This window comes from Panicum virgatum, chromosome 7K, assembly GCF_016808335.1.
Source record: "Panicum virgatum strain AP13 chromosome 7K, P.virgatum_v5, whole genome shotgun sequence".
NCBI classification, from domain to species: Eukaryota; Viridiplantae; Streptophyta; class Magnoliopsida; order Poales; family Poaceae; genus Panicum; species Panicum virgatum.
The window spans coordinates 3,232,736-3,249,509 of NC_053142.1; the positions used below are offsets into that span (position 1 = coordinate 3,232,736).

A 16,774-nucleotide genomic window follows, 5' to 3' on the forward strand; every position below is an offset into this window, starting at 1 on the left:
GGCGGGTGGAGCCGGGGGAGGTGCGCGGGTCCGCGGACGAAGGCGGCGGGCGGGGCCGCGGGCGGTGGCGGTTCCGCGAATGGTGGCAGCAGCGGCGGGTGGGGCCGTGGGCGGCGAGCATGGCGTAGCGGCTCGCCGGCAACCCTACCCATCCCCTGCTTGTGCCGTAGTGCGGGGAGAAAAAAAGAAAGAAAATGACGAGTGGACCCCACTCGTTTGTGAGAGATGGAGAGGGCTGAGTGGTGTGTACTATGAGTGACATGTGGGGTCTGTTTGTAGATCTTTTTTCAAAAGCCACAGTTATACACCAAACGATCTTCTGCTTTTTCTACAGCTATTTTCCCACAGCTACTTTTTTCTAAAGCCACAGCTCACAGCAGCTTTGCCAAAAGCCAAATCTCAACCAAATACACCATAAGGCTGAAACAAACAACACCCTAAATAATGTTGATACCTTTTTGAGGCCTGAAAAATTAAGCAGCCTCATTAGTTGAGGGTTATTGAGAATAGACGACTCATTAATGATGGTTGTAAAACAGTTACAAAGCAATTCCTTTTTTTTGTCCCCAGAAATACAGTGAACATGTCACACTTGGAGTCTGCTTGGGTGACTACTAAAATGTCGCATCATCATGAATTCTAAACGGGCAGCTCTTGTTGTTCTCCCCTTTTTCCCCCTGCTACAGGAGAGAGAGGGCGACAAACGCGACTCGAGCTCCGGCGCTAGATCCCGTCGCTTCCTCCTCCCCTCCACCTGCCTCTCCGGCGGCGGAGGGGGAGGGGAAGCAGGATCTGGTGGCCGGCCTGTATAGCTCTAGCTAGCTTAGTAGATCTAGATAGTTAGTGCTAGGTTTTGCCGGTGGAGTGTGTGCCGGCAGTACTGCCCGGTTGCGGCGGCGGCGACGGCGCGTTTGCCTCCATGGCGGCGTCTTTTGCTTATGAGAGTTGTTGTTGTTGGCCCTTGGGTTTGCGGTTTCTCCTTGCGCTGCGGTGGTGTAGTGAAGCGTCCCCACATAAGTAGAGACTAAATATAATACAAATATCAGTCCCAGGAGGTTGATAACACATTTATTCAACAGATGGTACAGTCACCGTACAAACCTCCGAGGAGGCGGATACTCGATACAAACGATAATAAGTAATAAAGCAGCTACGGTGATACACCAAAGCACGACCCAGACGGTCTCCAGCTCGGACTCAGAATAGTGCGCTAGCAGAAGCATCTTGCAAAGAGCTAACACCACAGGCAAGGTTGGACGCGGACGCAACCTCTACTCAACATCTTCAACAACGAAGTCCGAATCTTCTTCTGAAGAAAAACCACAAATATATATTGGGTGAGTACAAAAGTACTCAACAAGTCCAACGCCATCCACGGAGGGCGTATCACAGATATGCACAGGATAAATCAAGGATAAGGCTGAGGTTTATTTGCAGTAAAACTAGATTTTACACATGCAGGGGTTTATATTTGAAAAGAGTTTTCTTAAAGCCGTTTCTTGCTTAACCGAACAATGAGTGGGGTTGATCCTACACCAAGGATCTAAATTTTAATACTACCGGACTCCCCATCTGTAGTAGCTCACGGCACACTGTCGGACACCTTCCAAAAACAACTCACACCACGAAAACATCCCTCCCAAAAGTCTAGTTGTGTGACCAAACCGTAACTCGCCCAAATACCGTGGGCACGGCTATTTGAATAGGTTTTACACTCTGCAGAGGTGTGCAACTTTACCCACAAGTGGGGTACCACAGCACGATCACCTTAGTGTCGGTGCAGATCCCAACAAAGCCATTACCCACCTTAGCTAGACCTGACTAGCCAACACGGGCTCCCTCAAGGGGTCATTGACCTATCACTGAGGTTTAACCGGGGCATAAGTCACCACGATCTTATCCCTTCTCCTTGATCACACATTGCTCTCAGCTCTCCTGATGGCTATCAGACTAACTAGTGGGGTTTATGCTAAGCCGTTGCCACACACAACGGTCGAGTGGTTTGCACGATAATTGAGTTAGGCAAGATGACACATCAACTCGGTCCTTAGTTGTGATAGGATGGATATCTCCCAACCTTCTTGGTCTACCACAACGGTACGAGCCTCTAACGTATGACAATCCACCCAGGGAATGCCATTCATCCAACCCATCTTAACATTTTACTCTTCTATAACCCAACTTCCCTTGTCTCAACACTCACGCATTTTACCTTTTATAAAGCTTGTTGTAACCATTTTTTAGTGTAATAATATGAGTATCGGGTCCCAAGCGGCGCTCTAGCAGTGATTAACATCCAAATAGAATAAATCATATTTAGACATTAATCTAGGTGGTCAAGGAATGGTTATAACAACTCAAGGGGTGGCTATCCAACCATATTTTCAGCAGTCAAAGCATATGCAATTTAGTAAAACAGGCCAATAGGTTGTGTTTATAAAACTAGGTCAAAATATGCAATCAAAGGATGAGATTGAACTTGCCGTCTTCGAATCCTTCCGGGAGTTCCTGGTCGCGTTACGGTTCTTCAGGCTCCAGCTCGCGGTACTGCTCGGCGAAGTCCTCGACAGGTTCTCCCTCGTTCACATCAGTGTCTACGGCGCACACAAACAAACACACAATAAATAAAAAGAAATAAATGCTTTATCGTTGAGCTCGAATCAGAGAAAATTAAAATATGGAGATAGGAATAATATTTTCGGGTGATTTCTTAATGGCCTGGCCGAAACTATTTTAGAAATGACATGGTAAAGTTTCGGGGTGATTGGAGGATTTTTGACGCATGGAATGATGGACTAACGAGGTGATTAGGGGCTGAATAAGGATACATGGACTTGTTTGTAATTAGTGAAAGGATTTGATTAAAAATTTTGAAAAGATCAGGGAGGCCATAGAAAATAGATAGGGGTCTATTATAAATAGATTACATGGTGGAAGGGTTTGTTTTGGAATATAATAAAGGAGAGAGTTTCTTTTGCAAAAGGGCAAGAGAGTGGAAGGGTTCTTTAAAGAATAGAGGGAAGGGGAGGGGCCTTTGGGCAATTTTGCCCCTCCTTCTTCTACCTCCCGACGGGGCAAAACAGAGGAGGGGGCCATGGGGCGCCGGCGGCCATGGGCCCGTGGCCCTGGGGGCAAGGCGGCGGCCGGGGGATAGGGAGAAAAGGGGCAAGGCGACGCCGGCATTCGATTCCCCTCCTCGATTTGGGTGGTGGCAGCCTGTAGAGACGGCGCCACGGCGACGGGCGGCGGCCGGCTTGCGTGGCGGCGGCACTGCGGGGCTCGGCGGCGGCCGAGGCTAGGGGGAAATAGAGAGGAGAGCGAGGGGAATCCATCCCCTACCTCGGTTTGGGCTGGGGCGTAGCGAGGAGGTGGGGCGATGAGGGCCGGCGGGCGGCGGCGTGGGAGCTTGCTGAGGCGGTGCTGGGGCCAGGGAGGAGGCACGCGGGGGCTGGGCGAGTGTTGCGGAGGTGGAGAGCGTCGCGGAGGGCCTATTTGTAGGCGAGGAAAGGCGGTGGAGGGAGGGGTCCACGGTGGTGGCCGGCCGGCGAGCTTGGCGGGCGGCTTTAATGCCGCTCGGCCGCTTGCGAGCGTCGCGAAGCGGCGCGGAGCGGCGATGCGAGCGGCGAGGCGGCACAAGGTGACGGGACCGCTCGGGCAGGCGCACCAGTGCAAGTGGAGGGGTCGGGCCGCTCGGCGTGGAGCTTGGCGTCGAGCAGTGCTGGCTCGGGCGGCGAGGTGGCGGTGCTGTGCTGTCGACGGGCGGTACGGCGAGCACAGAGCGACGGGATGGGTTGAGCAGCGACGTGCGGCGCGGCAAGCATCGGGCTCGCGTGCCCACGTGCTGCGCGTGGGTGAACAGAGGGGGCCTGTGCGTGAACAGAGAGCAGGGGCGCGCGCGTGCGTGGACGGGAGCAGGGAGAAAGAAAGAGAAGAAAGGAGAAGGAGGGAGAAAAGAAAAGAAGAAAAAGAAAAAGGGAAAAGGAGAAGAAAAGAAAAAAAGAGATGGAGGAAAAGAGAGAGCGACGGTCGGCGTTATTCACGGCGACGGTCGACCACACGCGGCGGTCGGGCGACACGCAGCGCAACACGCGGGACAAGGAGAAGAAAGAGAAGGGACGGCGATTGATTTCGGTGTCGGACGGCAAAACGCCGGGAAGGACTTTGGGAGATTAGGAGCTCGGACGAAAAAAAGATTCTGAAACGATTCGAGCTCAGCGACGAAAAAGTTTTGAAAATTATTTTTAGCGAGTAATTTGTTTTGGTGAATTTTCGGGATGTTACATGTTGGGGGTGGAGGCGACGATGGATGGTCCTGGCTGCGTTCCGGAGCGGCGGACTTCCTCGGTCTCTTCTTCCCCTGCTCCGTCGTCAGCGGAATAAGGTGTTGTTCCCAGCCTTCTTGTGAATGGGGGGGGGGGGGTTGCATATCTGGGGTCGCCCTTGCTGTCGACGTTGCTGCTTTGTCCAGCGGCGTGAGACTTCCTTTCCAGTCGCCGATGGTTTGTCTGCGACGGAGGATCTTGTCCCTTCTTCTCTCCGCTCTAGCAGTTGAAGGTGGCTTCCTTGAGGTTTCGGTTCTTGGCCTTCTGAGTTGCATGTCTGTGTTGCTTGTGCTGTACTGTGCTTCTTCTGGTTGGGCGGTGGTTATGCGGAGGATGAGGGGCCAGATCAAGGAGCTAATGGTTGATGGTCTTTCACCGAGGATTTCTTGCAGCTTTCCAATACTTGGTGTTTGTTCTTTGATCCGGAAGGGAGAGGCTGGAGGCTGGTCGAATCGCTGTGCAGCTTGGAGGACTGGTGAGCGACGACGATGGCTGGAACTGAGGAAGAAGAAGAACAGTTGGGGTCTTGTTGTAATTTGCCGGTTCCTCAGGGTCCTTTCTGTAAAAAAGAGATGTACTGTGCTACTGCTCTCTTTTATACGATACATTCCTTTCTCGCAAAAAAACAATGAATTCTAAACGGGCACGAGTGCACACATTCGATCTATACATTTCGAAAAAAGAAAATCAAACAGGCGCCATGATCAGCAGTGAACAGTGGTGGTTGGGATTTTAAACCGGAGGGACCTGACCACAGCTGCGCTCCTCTGCACCGCGCATATATCGGCCGTACCGTACCAGATGGTAGTAGGCGGGCCCCACCACACATTATTATCACCATGCCCATCAATTATATTCTTGTTGACACGCACCAAGAGGTAGGTACTACGACCGTATATGTACATACACCCACATGGCCAACGCCGACAAAAGAAAATCCCAAGAGCGCGTACAGGCGATGGCGATCCACCGCCGAAGTAGGCCTCGCCGGCCGTCACTTCACTGTGCACCGGCACCGGCAGGCCAGGGGCACGCATCTCGATGCGCGGCAGGCACCGCCACGTTCCCATCACCACCGTTGCGCAGGCAGAAGCTGCGTGGCCTGCAGCCAACCTCTGCAGAGCAGCAGCAGAGCAGGGGGGGCATGGCGGTGAAGTGAGCGCCCGCCCCCGCTGTTTCCGTTGAGATCCGCTGCCCGCCTGACGTCACGCTCCGCGCCCGGCCACCGCAACGGCTACCTCGCCTGTCAGGTGCGGCGGCCGGCGCAGGCGGGGGCAGATCCGGATTCCTCCGCCACGCACACGGCCACGCTCACGCACTCCCCGAGGAGCGCCTCCAGGACCCGCTCCGCCACCTCCTCCGCCACGTCCGCGGCCTCTTGCGCCACCGCCGGGTGCCTTGCCAGCCGCCGCACGCGCGCCGCCTCCAGGTCCGCCGCCACCAGCGAGTCGATGTCGCCCACCACCCGGCAGTCCGCCGCCGGGAAGCTCCGCACCTTCCGCCACACCATCCCCAGCAGCGGCGGGCCGCTCGGCGCCGGCGAGTCCAGCCCCAGCTGCAGGTCCGCCAGCAGCTCCTGCGCCAGGTGGAACAGCAGCTTCCGGTTCCACCGGTGCCGGAGGGGGCCCAGCCGCGCCTCGTCCGCGGGGAGCTCCAGCTCCAGGAGGTGGAACACGATCGGGTCCACCGGCGACTTCACCGAGTTGTGGCCCTTGAACGGCCGCCGGGGCGGCGGCGACCGCATGAACCCGCCGCGCTCCAGCACCGAACGGAGGTACCCGTACTCGGGGTCCTCCTCCAGCGGCACCGCGGCAGACCCCGAGCTGCTCGCCGGCGCGGATGGCAGGGCCACCACCGGTGACGCCGACGCGGGAGCCTGTCCTCCGGTGGCAGCTGGCTGCTTCTTGATCCGCGTGGCGAAGCGCTCGCACCCGTCCGGTTTCCTCGCTCTGGTGGGCGGGTCGAGCGGCGGCGGCGGGGGCGGCGGCCGCGACGGCTTGGCCCGCTGCGGCGGCGGAGGCTGCCTCGGAGCCAGTGGTACCCTGCAGGGGCTCTGTGACGGAGGATGCTCGGTGGTGCCTTGCTGCACTTTCGCCGCCGGCATCGGCTTGCCACCTGCTGCTTGGACGACGACAAGCTTGTGCTTGTCCTCCACAGCCGCCGGAGCTGGGGCGGCGGGGCTCGTCAGCACGTTCTCCTTGTTGTCGTTGAAGACGCTGCTGCGCCTCTTCTCCGGCGCCGGCGACGAGGATCTGCTCTTACTACTCTTGGACGAGGACTTGCGGCTGGCGACGTTCTCCTTGGCCTGCCTGAGGATCTCGCGCGCGTGCTCCTTGGCCGCCCTCTCGTCCTGCCGCCGCCGCCGGCTGCACGCATTCTTCATCTTGCCGGCGGAGGAGGACGTGGGCGAGCTGGGCATAGACATGTACTGCGCCGCCCGGTCGAGGACGCTCTCCTTGAGCGCCTGCAGCGACAGCCTGGGCCCGTCCCACGACGCCCGCGCTGACGTGGACGCGCGCGGCGGCGTGTCCGGCAGGGACCGCGCCTCGCCGCCGCCGACGTTGCAGCTCAGGCTCCGCAGCGGCTCCCGGTTCATGGACTCCGGGATGACGCGCTTCTTCTTCTCCGCCTTGGCGGCCGACGCCGGCGCCGAGCGGCAGTTGCGGTTCTCCTTCTTGGAGGAGGAGGCGGGCTGCTTCCTGTACTGCTGCGCCGCGGACGGCGAGGGCTGCTGGGAGTCCGGCAGGCCGTCGATGCCCATGAGGCGCGCGACGAGGCCGGGCGTCCTGGGCGTCTCGGCCTCGGAGGACTGCGCGGTGGGCTTTGGGCGGCGCTGGTTGGTCCGCGCCAGGGCGTCGAACACCGGCTCGATCTGCACGCCGATCTGATCGCACAGGCAGACAGATGGATCGGAGGAGATCAACTCAATTTAAAAGGGAATGGGAATTTATTCTTTAGCAATCGGATTCGGTAAGCAATTAAGCAATCGGATGCAGTAGGAAGCACGCAAGCATGCAATTCACCTGGATGTCGTTGGGGTTGTCGGCGTCGAGGTCGAGGCTGTTCCTGGGCGCCTCGAATCCGCTCTTGCCGCCGCCGCCGTCGCGGCGGGGGCTGAGAAAGCCGTGAGGCGTGACGACGGCGTCGTTGGAGGAGGCGGGCGGGCGGCCGACGCAGCCGGCGCCGGGCGCGAAGATGAGGTAGTGCACCATGGACATGCAGCCGATGGGCGGGTCCGAGGCCGACGCTTTCTCTGGCCAGGGCGTGGCGGGCGCGGAGGAGGCGCGGCGCCGCGAGTACCAGAAGGAGGACGACGACGACGACTGCTGCTTGGTTCTCCCCATGCTGCAGGTTGCCAAGTGGTTGAATTGCAGCAAGGACTAGCTCTTTTTGATAGATGGTGGGTAGACGAAGATGGGCTAGCTGCCGAGGTAAGGTAGCTAATAGCTAAGGCTTGTCAAGGTGATGGTTTCTGGTGGTACGAGCAACGAGGTGTTGCCTTGGTATGGTAGCTATCTCCTGGAGGGAGGGAAGAGGCGGCGAGATCAGAGCAAGTTTGAAGTTGGACAGAGAGAGAGAGAGAGAGAGAGAGAGAGAGAGAGAGAGAGAGAGAGAGAGAGAGAGAGAGAGAGAGAGAGAGAGAGAGAGAGAGAGGGATATGTGGCTGAAGGAGCAAGTAAGTAGTGTGTTTGGTGAGGAAGTAGTTAAGCTTGGGAAGGGAGATGCCGGGATATAAGTATATAACAAATATGAGAGAAATTGCAGTCCACTAGTAGTAGTACCAGGGATGGTGATCTGATGAGCTCAGCATTGGGAATCTATCTATGTCAACAAGACAACAGCTCTGAATGGGGGCGAGGAAGGGAATTGCAGCCATATCTACGAATCTCCTACTGCAGAAAAATGAAGAGTAGAGCAGGCAACAGGTAGGGTAAAGCTGTTAATTATGCCGTCTGTCTCGGCCTCTGCTGCCTCTTGTGTGTGAGTAGCTATCAACTTGAATTTCAGCGCCCTTCTACCGTTGGGTTGGATGCCGCGCGCGACCCACACAGGACCCCATGCACATGCCTGGTCTCATCTCGATCATGGACATGCATGCATGGTCCCTGCTGTTAGCAATGCAAGCTAGCTTTGGGTAGTTTAATTTGTTATATACAGTAGTATGCTCTAGTAATTTTTTTGTTGAAAAGCTATGCTCTAGTAATTAATTTGAAAGAGGATATATATATATATAGATGAACAAGCTAATAAGGGCGGTCACGCATGCATGCTGTCATCCCATTGCATTATTGTATCTTAATTATCCGCCTTGGCACGTGGTGTGCTTTATGTGCGTGTGTGATTCCAATTTGAAAGCTGACGCACCAGCATAGTATATACTAGTACTATACACTACTACCGTGGCACGCAGCATATCCCCTGCTGGCGTACAATTAAAAACAAACAATGCATTAGCCGCCGATGGCCCTAGCATACCGTTGGTAGTACATTGTGTTGTGTCAATCAATGTAAATGGAAATTAAATCAGGTACTGCGTGCTAGCTAGCTGCAGTAACATTTGTACACGGAAATTAAAAGATCCTCGTCGTAGCTCATATACATAGCTTTTGAACAACCCCAGCAAAGTTAGCTTGGAAACATAGTAATTCACCCAAATAAAACAGCTTTACTAGCGAAGCAAAACCGGTGAAACAAAAAAAAAGCTTTACAACAACCGGCACTGATCAACGATTTTCTAGTACGGTAGGTTTCTCTAGGTTTGGGAGCCGGCCGGCCTGGGAAAGCTCAGTCGTCCAACGACAACAGAGATGCAAAGCTGCATATAAAAGGAACCATGGCATGGGGCTGTGGCAGAGGTGACGACGATATGACGACGGACGAGGAGGGGAGGGAGGGATGATTCCAGTGACCAAACGGCTCTCACCTCCACGACCCACTGCACCCATGTCCGGCCGGGCTCTGATTTGATTTAATTAGTTAATCCGATGCGATCCCCAGGCAGCCTGTCGCCTCGCGTTAATCACCCTAGATTGACTGCTCCACGAGAGAGACAGAGAGAGAGATGAGGTCGGCGTGATGGCAGCGAGCGAGAGCTAGTAATTAAATTCATCGAGGTAATTAGCGGATAACGGACACTCGCTCCGATCCTGCAGCTAGGGGATGACGTTTTGCGCTCCCATTGGCCGCACGGCACTCACCATACTACGTAGTAACAACTTGTACTACGATTTTTTGGCCCACGGTAAATCCCAAGGAATCTCTCTCTCTCTCCGCAAGCGGCCGGGCCTACAACAGAACAGGGCAGCGCAAGGTAGCAGTGAGCAAGCTCCCCTGCTAATTTAGAAATGTAGAGTTTTGCTTTTTTTACGACACTGCACTACTGCTAATACCTACTAGTAATTACTCCATTTGGACACATCATCGTTTCGTTCATGCTGCACATCAGCGTGCGGATCCAGTGGTGGCCGTAGCTAATTAAAGCTTAGGTATACCACTGTCTATGTAGTACCGTCAGATTTGCCAAATATTTTATATATATATATTGCTCTATCTTACTATTACTAATTGGAGGTTCATTTTGAAGCATCCAGGTGAAGCTACCTAGGATCCTAGGTGGACAGTCTAAAAAAATAGAGAAATCCTACAAATTCTCACAAAAATCAGAAACATCCGGCCATCAATTCGGCAACTCTAATCATAATAGCCATTGGATCTGTTATTTTTTTAATAAATTACCCACCTTTGCCATTATAAAAATAAACTAAAATAACCCCCTAAACATGTATCTAAATTACCCACCTCTGCCATTATAAAGAACTAATCTAAAGTAACCCTCTAATCTTCATATAAATTACCCACTTATCCCATTATAAAATAATATCAAATAACCCCCTAAATATCCAATAATAACATAATAAAAAGTTAAGATGAACCCCAAATCTGAATCAAAATTATGTTATTATAATAAAATATTAAAGCGCATCAATATAAAATTCTAAATTGTTATTCCTATCATTATTAATATATTATTTATGTTATTATTTATATAAACATACTAACCATAATGTGTTTGTCACTATATATTTATGTATAAGAGAACAGATAAGAATACCAATTTTCATGTTGCTCACATATCTCAAACAAAGTATTCAATTAAATACATATCAAACATATATGGAGGTGTGGTGTGAAGTGAGAAAAATTGTGAGTAACTAAACCTATCACATTTATTACAATTACATAATAATAAATATGTATTTTTGCAGTAATATATTAGAATATCTCTAACTAGCTTGTGCGGGAGCACGAGTTGATAGACTAGTTTGATTTAATTTGGATGGATGCATCGTTCGTTCAAACCAGCTGCAACAACTAACACCATGTACCTGCAGTATATAATTAAGTAATAAACTACTTAATTAATCTGGTGCATGTACTGTAGAGCATCGATCACATTCACATGTAGCAGGTATCCATATCTGCATCAGCTAGCTGCTCGATCATCACATACTGAATTGGGTTAATTACGTCCGGTCCGGATTATTTGTTCAAAACTGGCCCATGTAAGAAACATGGCCCCATTAGATCACAATTATGATTTTGGTGATTGTGTGGCAACATAATCAATGTGACTAAAAATATTTGTGCGCTTAAGTTTATAGAATTTCTAGATCCTTTTGATGGAGTCTAAACCATATACCCAAGATGTCCAAATCGTTGTTAAATTGTCCAAACTATAGTGAAAATCTAGACAAATTGGACAAGCGACAGTAGAAAAATAGCCGACCGGTTAAATTGACGGTATCAAGATTGAATGGATCAGTGCAATGCAGAATTGCAACGACGATCAAACGAAGTAGATACTAAATTGTTCATAAAAATTTTTGTAAGTGAATAAAATAGGAAAAAGGAATAGTCAAATTGATGACCTACGATGAATTGATTTGGAACAACACTTTTATCTTTATTTTGTGTAGCATTATTTGGATCTCCTATACGCAAAGGTTAAAATAAGAAAAACTATAGAAGTAGCAAAGCTGGAAACAAAATCAGCTAGAAAAAGATTGGATCAGTACATTTCTTCTTAGCACTTTTTCTCTTTCTCCCTGTACCTTTTTCAAGTACGTTTGGTAACCGTTTTTGCTTTGCGGTTTTTACCACATGAGGAGTTTTAAACGATATTTTGCCTTTCAATGGGTCTGTGATAGTCGATACTAGGGGAACCTCATCAGATTTCTCTTTCATCTTGTTCAAATAAGCATCTGCTTCCAAATCCAAGTTTTGCATGCCTTTCTCCAAATCATGAAGAAGTTCTTTTGACACTGAACACTTCAATGCTGTGGATGTTGCCATTCGTGAGATACGTGCAGTCCATGTTTTGTTACTTTCCCTCCCACTTTCTTGTTTGTCAGCATAGAATCCTCTTTTTGCATAATTTGTCCATCTTCCCATTATGTATTGTGGTGGCAAATTAAACACATTATTTGCATTTAAGACTTTTAAGGCATGCTTGCACAATATACCTTCATGATAAATAGACAATTACATACGCCCATAGTATATTAGAAACAATAGGTAATTATTAATAAATGTGTGTACATACATACCTATACATTCAAACTTTCGGCAAAAATATGTAACGGTCATATCTACAGTGCTGAACTGAACTGTTGCTCCACAATTAGAGTGCATATGTGCAACCTTGTATGTTAAGATTGACCCATCAATTTGTACCAACTTCCATGAGAATGAAAATTGTTCTTTAAACTCTTCCTCAAACTCCGAATACATCCTCCTTGTATATGATTCAGCTGCAGTTTTCAACATGGGCAAATTTGAGATCTAAGTTACTGGGGTCTTCCGACGTGAATTAAAATCTGCGTCTAACTCATTTTCACTAAGGCTAGCAGAAACCTTATCACATTCTGCAAGAAGTTCTGAAAGTCTAAGTCTCCTACAAAATCTTTTCTTGAATACATTATTCATACCTTCGCTCCTTTGAGTTAAGTTCATGTCAGATGTGAAAGAGTCACGGTAGACAGCGGCCCACTTTTTCCTCAAATCATATAAATTTTTCATCCATTTATTGTCCTCAAGCTTATACTCAGATAATAATTCATTCCATTTCTGGATAAAAATAGCTTCTGATCTGTCTTCATAGACACATCTCTTAAAAGCTGGTAGAAACTTATCAGGATGCTTATAAATTACATGCCCCAAATGTGTAGCGGCATTAACATATATGTGAAACAAACAAAGACGATGGCTTATTTGGAAATTCATAAGCAACTGCTCCTGCCATGGCTGCATCTTGATTAGTAAAAATTTTACTTGGATGCTTACCCGACATTGCTGTTAGGAAGGGACAGATGATTCAATAGTCTCATTAAATATCAGGGCAGCCCCAAAAATTATTGTTTGCTTGTGATGATTAGTTCCAAGGATTGGAGCAAAAGGCATTTCAAACTTATTAGTCAGAAACGTGGTGTCAAATGACACAGCATCACCAAAACATGCATAATCCATGATAGATTGACCATCTGCCCAAAAGAAATTAGCTATCCGATCATCTTCCTCATCTATTTCAATTGCATAAAAAATGTAGGATCCTCTATTTGCTTGTTCTTCAAGTATTCCAACAATGTTTGCGCATCATTGGATTCTAAGTACTTTTTGCGCTCGAGGCCAATTGCATTATTGCAGTCCATCCTTGATAATGGGACTTTGTCAGCTCCTCCATAAAACTCCTTCATGAACTCATACACCTGGGCTGGCTTCATCCCGGCTTCCGTTATCTAACTAATTAGCATCCTGTCTGCTTCTGCAACACGCCGCTGGCCCTTCAGCTTGTGCAACTTATTTGGACTAGCAAGATAATGATTGTGATCAAGTACAACCTTCTATGCACTGTCCAAATTCCCTCTTTGCTAACACTGAACTAAACACGAGCCTCACAACCTGTCCTTGTAATGTCTTTCTGTGATGACTTGTTTCGTCGATATCCTTCATTACTGCAAACTATATATTTCTGATATATAGTTTTGTCTTCTCGAAGCTTTGAATGATTCTTTCTAACACTGAACCCAACCTTACTGGCATAGGTGTTGTACATCTCCCAAGCTTTCTCCTCCGAATCAAAAGCCATACCAACTTCAGGAATGATCAAAGCTTGGCCAATTTCATGAACCACCTATTGATTCATAATGTGCTACTTTTTAAATTTAGTTACCTCATCTTGTGCTTTCTCTGATATTGCTTCATGCACAACTGTGTTGTTGTCCTCACTGGAATTTTGTGGACTCTATAGCATATGGCCATAAATCAGTGAAGGGTACATAACACATATTCAACGAGAGATACCTGTGAAACACTATCTATGATGATAAAAGAACGATGCATTCTACCTGTGTTGTCTGCTCCCTGTCGTTTGCTAGGGCAGGCGCAAACGGCACCATTGGAAACGATTGGAAACCGCTTTGTTTCACCTGTCCTACAACTAGCATGGCGGCTGCAGTGGTTGGGATGTCTGGGTCAGCTTCTCCTGCCATGGTGCCTGGTGGCTGCCCTTGCTCGCTGCGATCAAACACGGAGACGCCCTTGCTTGTGGTGGCTGCCAAACGTTAGGGCTCCCGGTGTAGTGGGCGTTCTTGATCTGATGGAGACTCAAGCCGAGGCTGGGAACCGACAACTAAGAGCCGCGAGCCGATCGAGTCAGTAGGCGAGCGTCCGCAGAACGAGCCTGAAGGTCACGAGCGTCGGATCAAATCCGCAGCCACGCGTTGATCATCGGGAGCGGGACCTCAAGGGAGGCTGTGTGCGGACGGTCCGCACCCATTTTTTTTCCTTTCCTTTGTTGCGGTCGAGGCATCTAGCAGCTACGAATTTATTTATTGGAGATTATATTTATATTGACAAGTTAAGGATGCATGGATCTGCGCAACTAATTAACTTGGTAAAATGCATGGCAAGCATGCGAACTTACCAAGAGGTGTAGCAGTTTATTCTATGTCAATAGCTATTAAACTATTTAGAAATACTAAATAAATTTTTAGTAGTTCAGAACCGGTGAGCTATTATTGAACATTATTCGGTAACATAGTAAATTTAGTTCACGAACTAAATTTTGACGATTATATATATTTATGCTGAGCTGCATGTTCCTCCTTGCCTGTTGGACATCCGGTTTCGTTCGGTGCCACACGCACAGAAAGAGATTTAGTAGCACTGCAGGTTAAGCGAGTGCATGCATGCTCTAGCTCCACACACAAAAATGGTGCCAATCTCTTTTCCCCGGAATGCATGAATCACTCGAAAATTTGCCAATTTCGGGAGAGATGTACTGTACAAACTTGGGTACGCAGGTTTTAATTTCGTTCTAGAACCCAGTGGCCCAACAAGGGGGAAAAAATGGGGTGCGCACCGAGCGCATGGAGGCTCTCGTGCGCTCCCTGCCGTGATGCCGTCGATCTCCATTCCGACGGATGGTGCAGTGAACGGCTCTCTTCCTTCACGCAGACGCGGCTCGGCTCAGCTTCTTTGTACGGCTCCGCCTTCTTTTCTTCCGCTCCTGTTCGCTGGATGGCATCGTCAGAGCCCCCGCTACCACGCATCCGAGCCGCACTCCCTGACGCATCGGGCGCAGCTGCCTCCTCACCAGGCCACCCTCCCCATCGAGTCCGCCTGGCGGCGCCTCCTCCCCGCCCAGTGGCCCGGCCCCGTGTCACCGTTGCTCTTCCCCTCCGCCACTGCTGGTCCGCCCGCGGCCGGGCGCGGGCGCTGCTGCCTCCCCATCCGTCCGCTCTGAGGTTCATCTATGTTCCTGCCTTATCCTTTTGTGTTGTCATTTATTCATTTTCTCTGCTAATTTCTGAATAAATTTGTGAATCAACTGCCCAGTGCTACTGCTTACGCTTAACATGGATACATTATTCATCCTTCGATTATCAACAGGTGACTAATGCATTCAAACTGGTTACATTTCTTAATTACAGGACTAAACAAAGCAGACTCTTTCCGTTGCTGGCTTCAGCATATGCATTCAGATTTGTGGGTGATTGGGTCAAGTGGCTATACGCGAATGCCACTCGGAAACTGGAGGCTAAAGATTACTCAACACTGCAAGAAGCTCATGCATGTACTTCTGGTTTGAAGGTCGTGACTACATCTGGAGCAAATGTATGTATCATTAATTAATTCCAGTAACTGCCATGGAACCACCGGAACCTCAAATTGACGCTGTTCCAGAAGTCATCGGAGGAACACAAGGCAGATGCAGAGCCATCAGGAGACAATGCTTCTCTTGAGAAACAAATGGAGGCTGATGAGGTGAGTGCCAAAACTTCAGAGAATATTGTGACTCCTGACAAGCCAATGGAGGAGGGAGAGGCAAGTGTTGATAGGGCAAGCACGGAGCCATTAGAAGACAATGCTGCTCTTGAGGAACCAAAGGAAGAAAAAAGGCGGTTCACAAGCTGTTTGGGGACAGAGTAGCCCTTGCTCAATTTTGTATACATTCTGATGTATATAGTATAAGGCTCAAATTTTGTATAGGATCTGATGTATATAGTGTAGCGCTCAAACTGTACAATGTATGGATGTATGACAAAGGAGATATTATTCTGAAATAAATATGGTTGTTTTTTTAACATGGCTGTCGTTCAATTGTATACAATGACATGTTTCTGTTTTGGATGATTCAATTTAAGACAAAAGAACATTGCAAGGGATATGAATAATATGGTTCACTCAAATGGATGACAAGTTCAATTTGAGCCATTGCCATCAGGTTTCACATTTTAGAAACTATCAAACTAATAAAAAAATGGCAGGTTCCTTAACATCAAAAGAGCACAGTTATACTTCCAACATATTTTCTTGAACATCAGAATTATTGTCTTGGATCCTTCTTTGCCCCCATACAGAATGTTGAATTATTGTCTTGGTTGTGCTCTAGTACGACCTTTTGCACTGTCCAAACTCCCTCTTTGCTGATACTAAACTGAACACGAGCATCACAACATGTCCTTGATTGTAATATCCTTTTGTGATGACTCATTTTCTGGATGTCCTTGGCTACTGCATACTAGATGTTTCTGGCATAAACGACTAGACGCGGTGACGCAATAATAAATGCCGTCACCTTCGCAGCTTGAGTCATGGCCCGTCACCTATGCTCTCTCTAAGGTGACAGGCCACGTTTCTGCGCGAGGCCTCGCGAGGCCCAAACTGGTCCGAGATGACGCGCGGAGATAAAGCCCGTCACCTCTACTGGTGGGGTGACGGGCAACAATTGCAGGTTACCTTTATGGACATCACTATAGGCCGTTTTAGCAGCATCACCTAGCCTGGGTAGGGCTTCGCACGGGTGACGTGAACCGCCGCTTGATCCCCTCCCCCCGTCGCCGTCGCCGGATAGGGCTTCACCGAACTGTCGCTGCACGCGAGTGCCAGTT

The 16,774-nt window shown here is 49.4% G+C and overlaps 2 protein-coding genes across 5 annotated transcripts; one reads left to right on the forward strand and one right to left on the reverse strand.

Annotated features, from left to right (window-relative positions):
* Positions 1-5,149: 5,149 nt before the first annotated feature.
* On the reverse strand, positions 5,150-7,908 carry LOC120639578 (serine/arginine repetitive matrix protein 1-like). Its single transcript, XM_039915442.1, has 2 exons — positions 7,346-7,908; positions 5,150-7,206 (listed from the first exon to the last, which is right to left on the reverse strand). The coding sequence occupies exons 1-2, from the start codon at positions 7,664-7,666 to the stop codon at positions 5,569-5,571; spliced, it is 1,959 nt and encodes a 652-aa protein (XP_039771376.1). The 5' UTR covers positions 7,667-7,908; the 3' UTR covers positions 5,150-5,568.
* Positions 7,909-14,869: 6,961 nt separating this feature from the next.
* LOC120639579 lies at positions 14,870-16,356 on the forward strand. Of its 4 annotated transcripts, XM_039915445.1 has the most exons (4): positions 14,870-15,127; positions 15,314-15,497; positions 15,567-15,770; positions 16,168-16,356. In XM_039915445.1, the coding sequence occupies exons 1-4, from the start codon at positions 14,901-14,903 to the stop codon at positions 16,198-16,200; spliced, it is 648 nt and encodes a 215-aa protein (XP_039771379.1). In that variant the 5' UTR covers positions 14,870-14,900; the 3' UTR covers positions 16,201-16,356. The 4 variants fall into 4 exon arrangements, 3 of the variants coding, with proteins under 3 accessions (XP_039771379.1, XP_039771377.1, XP_039771378.1); XM_039915443.1 differs by lacking the exon at positions 16,168-16,356 and having other exon boundaries at positions 15,567-15,969; XM_039915444.1 differs by lacking the exon at positions 16,168-16,356 and having other exon boundaries at positions 15,570-15,969.
* The last annotated feature ends 418 nt before the right edge of the window (positions 16,357-16,774 follow it).

Excerpts from the sequence above, each read along its gene's own strand:
- LOC120639578 (XM_039915442.1), bottom strand. The coding sequence starts at position 7,666 with ATGGGGAGAACCAAGCAGCAGTCGTCGTCGTCGTCCTCCTTCTGGTAC. Across the intron at positions 7,207-7,345 it reads ACAACCCCAACGACATCCAG|ATCGGCGTGCAGATCGAGCC; the intron begins GTGAATTGCATG and ends CTGTGCGATCAG.
- LOC120639579 (XM_039915443.1), top strand. The coding sequence starts at position 14,901 with ATGGCATCGTCAGAGCCCCCGCTACCACGCATCCGAGCCGCACTCCCT. Across the intron at positions 15,128-15,313 it reads CCCCATCCGTCCGCTCTGAG|GACTAAACAAAGCAGACTCT; the intron begins GTTCATCTATGT and ends TCTTAATTACAG. Across the intron at positions 15,498-15,566 it reads TGACTACATCTGGAGCAAAT|AAGTCATCGGAGGAACACAA; the intron begins GTATGTATCATT and ends ACGCTGTTCCAG.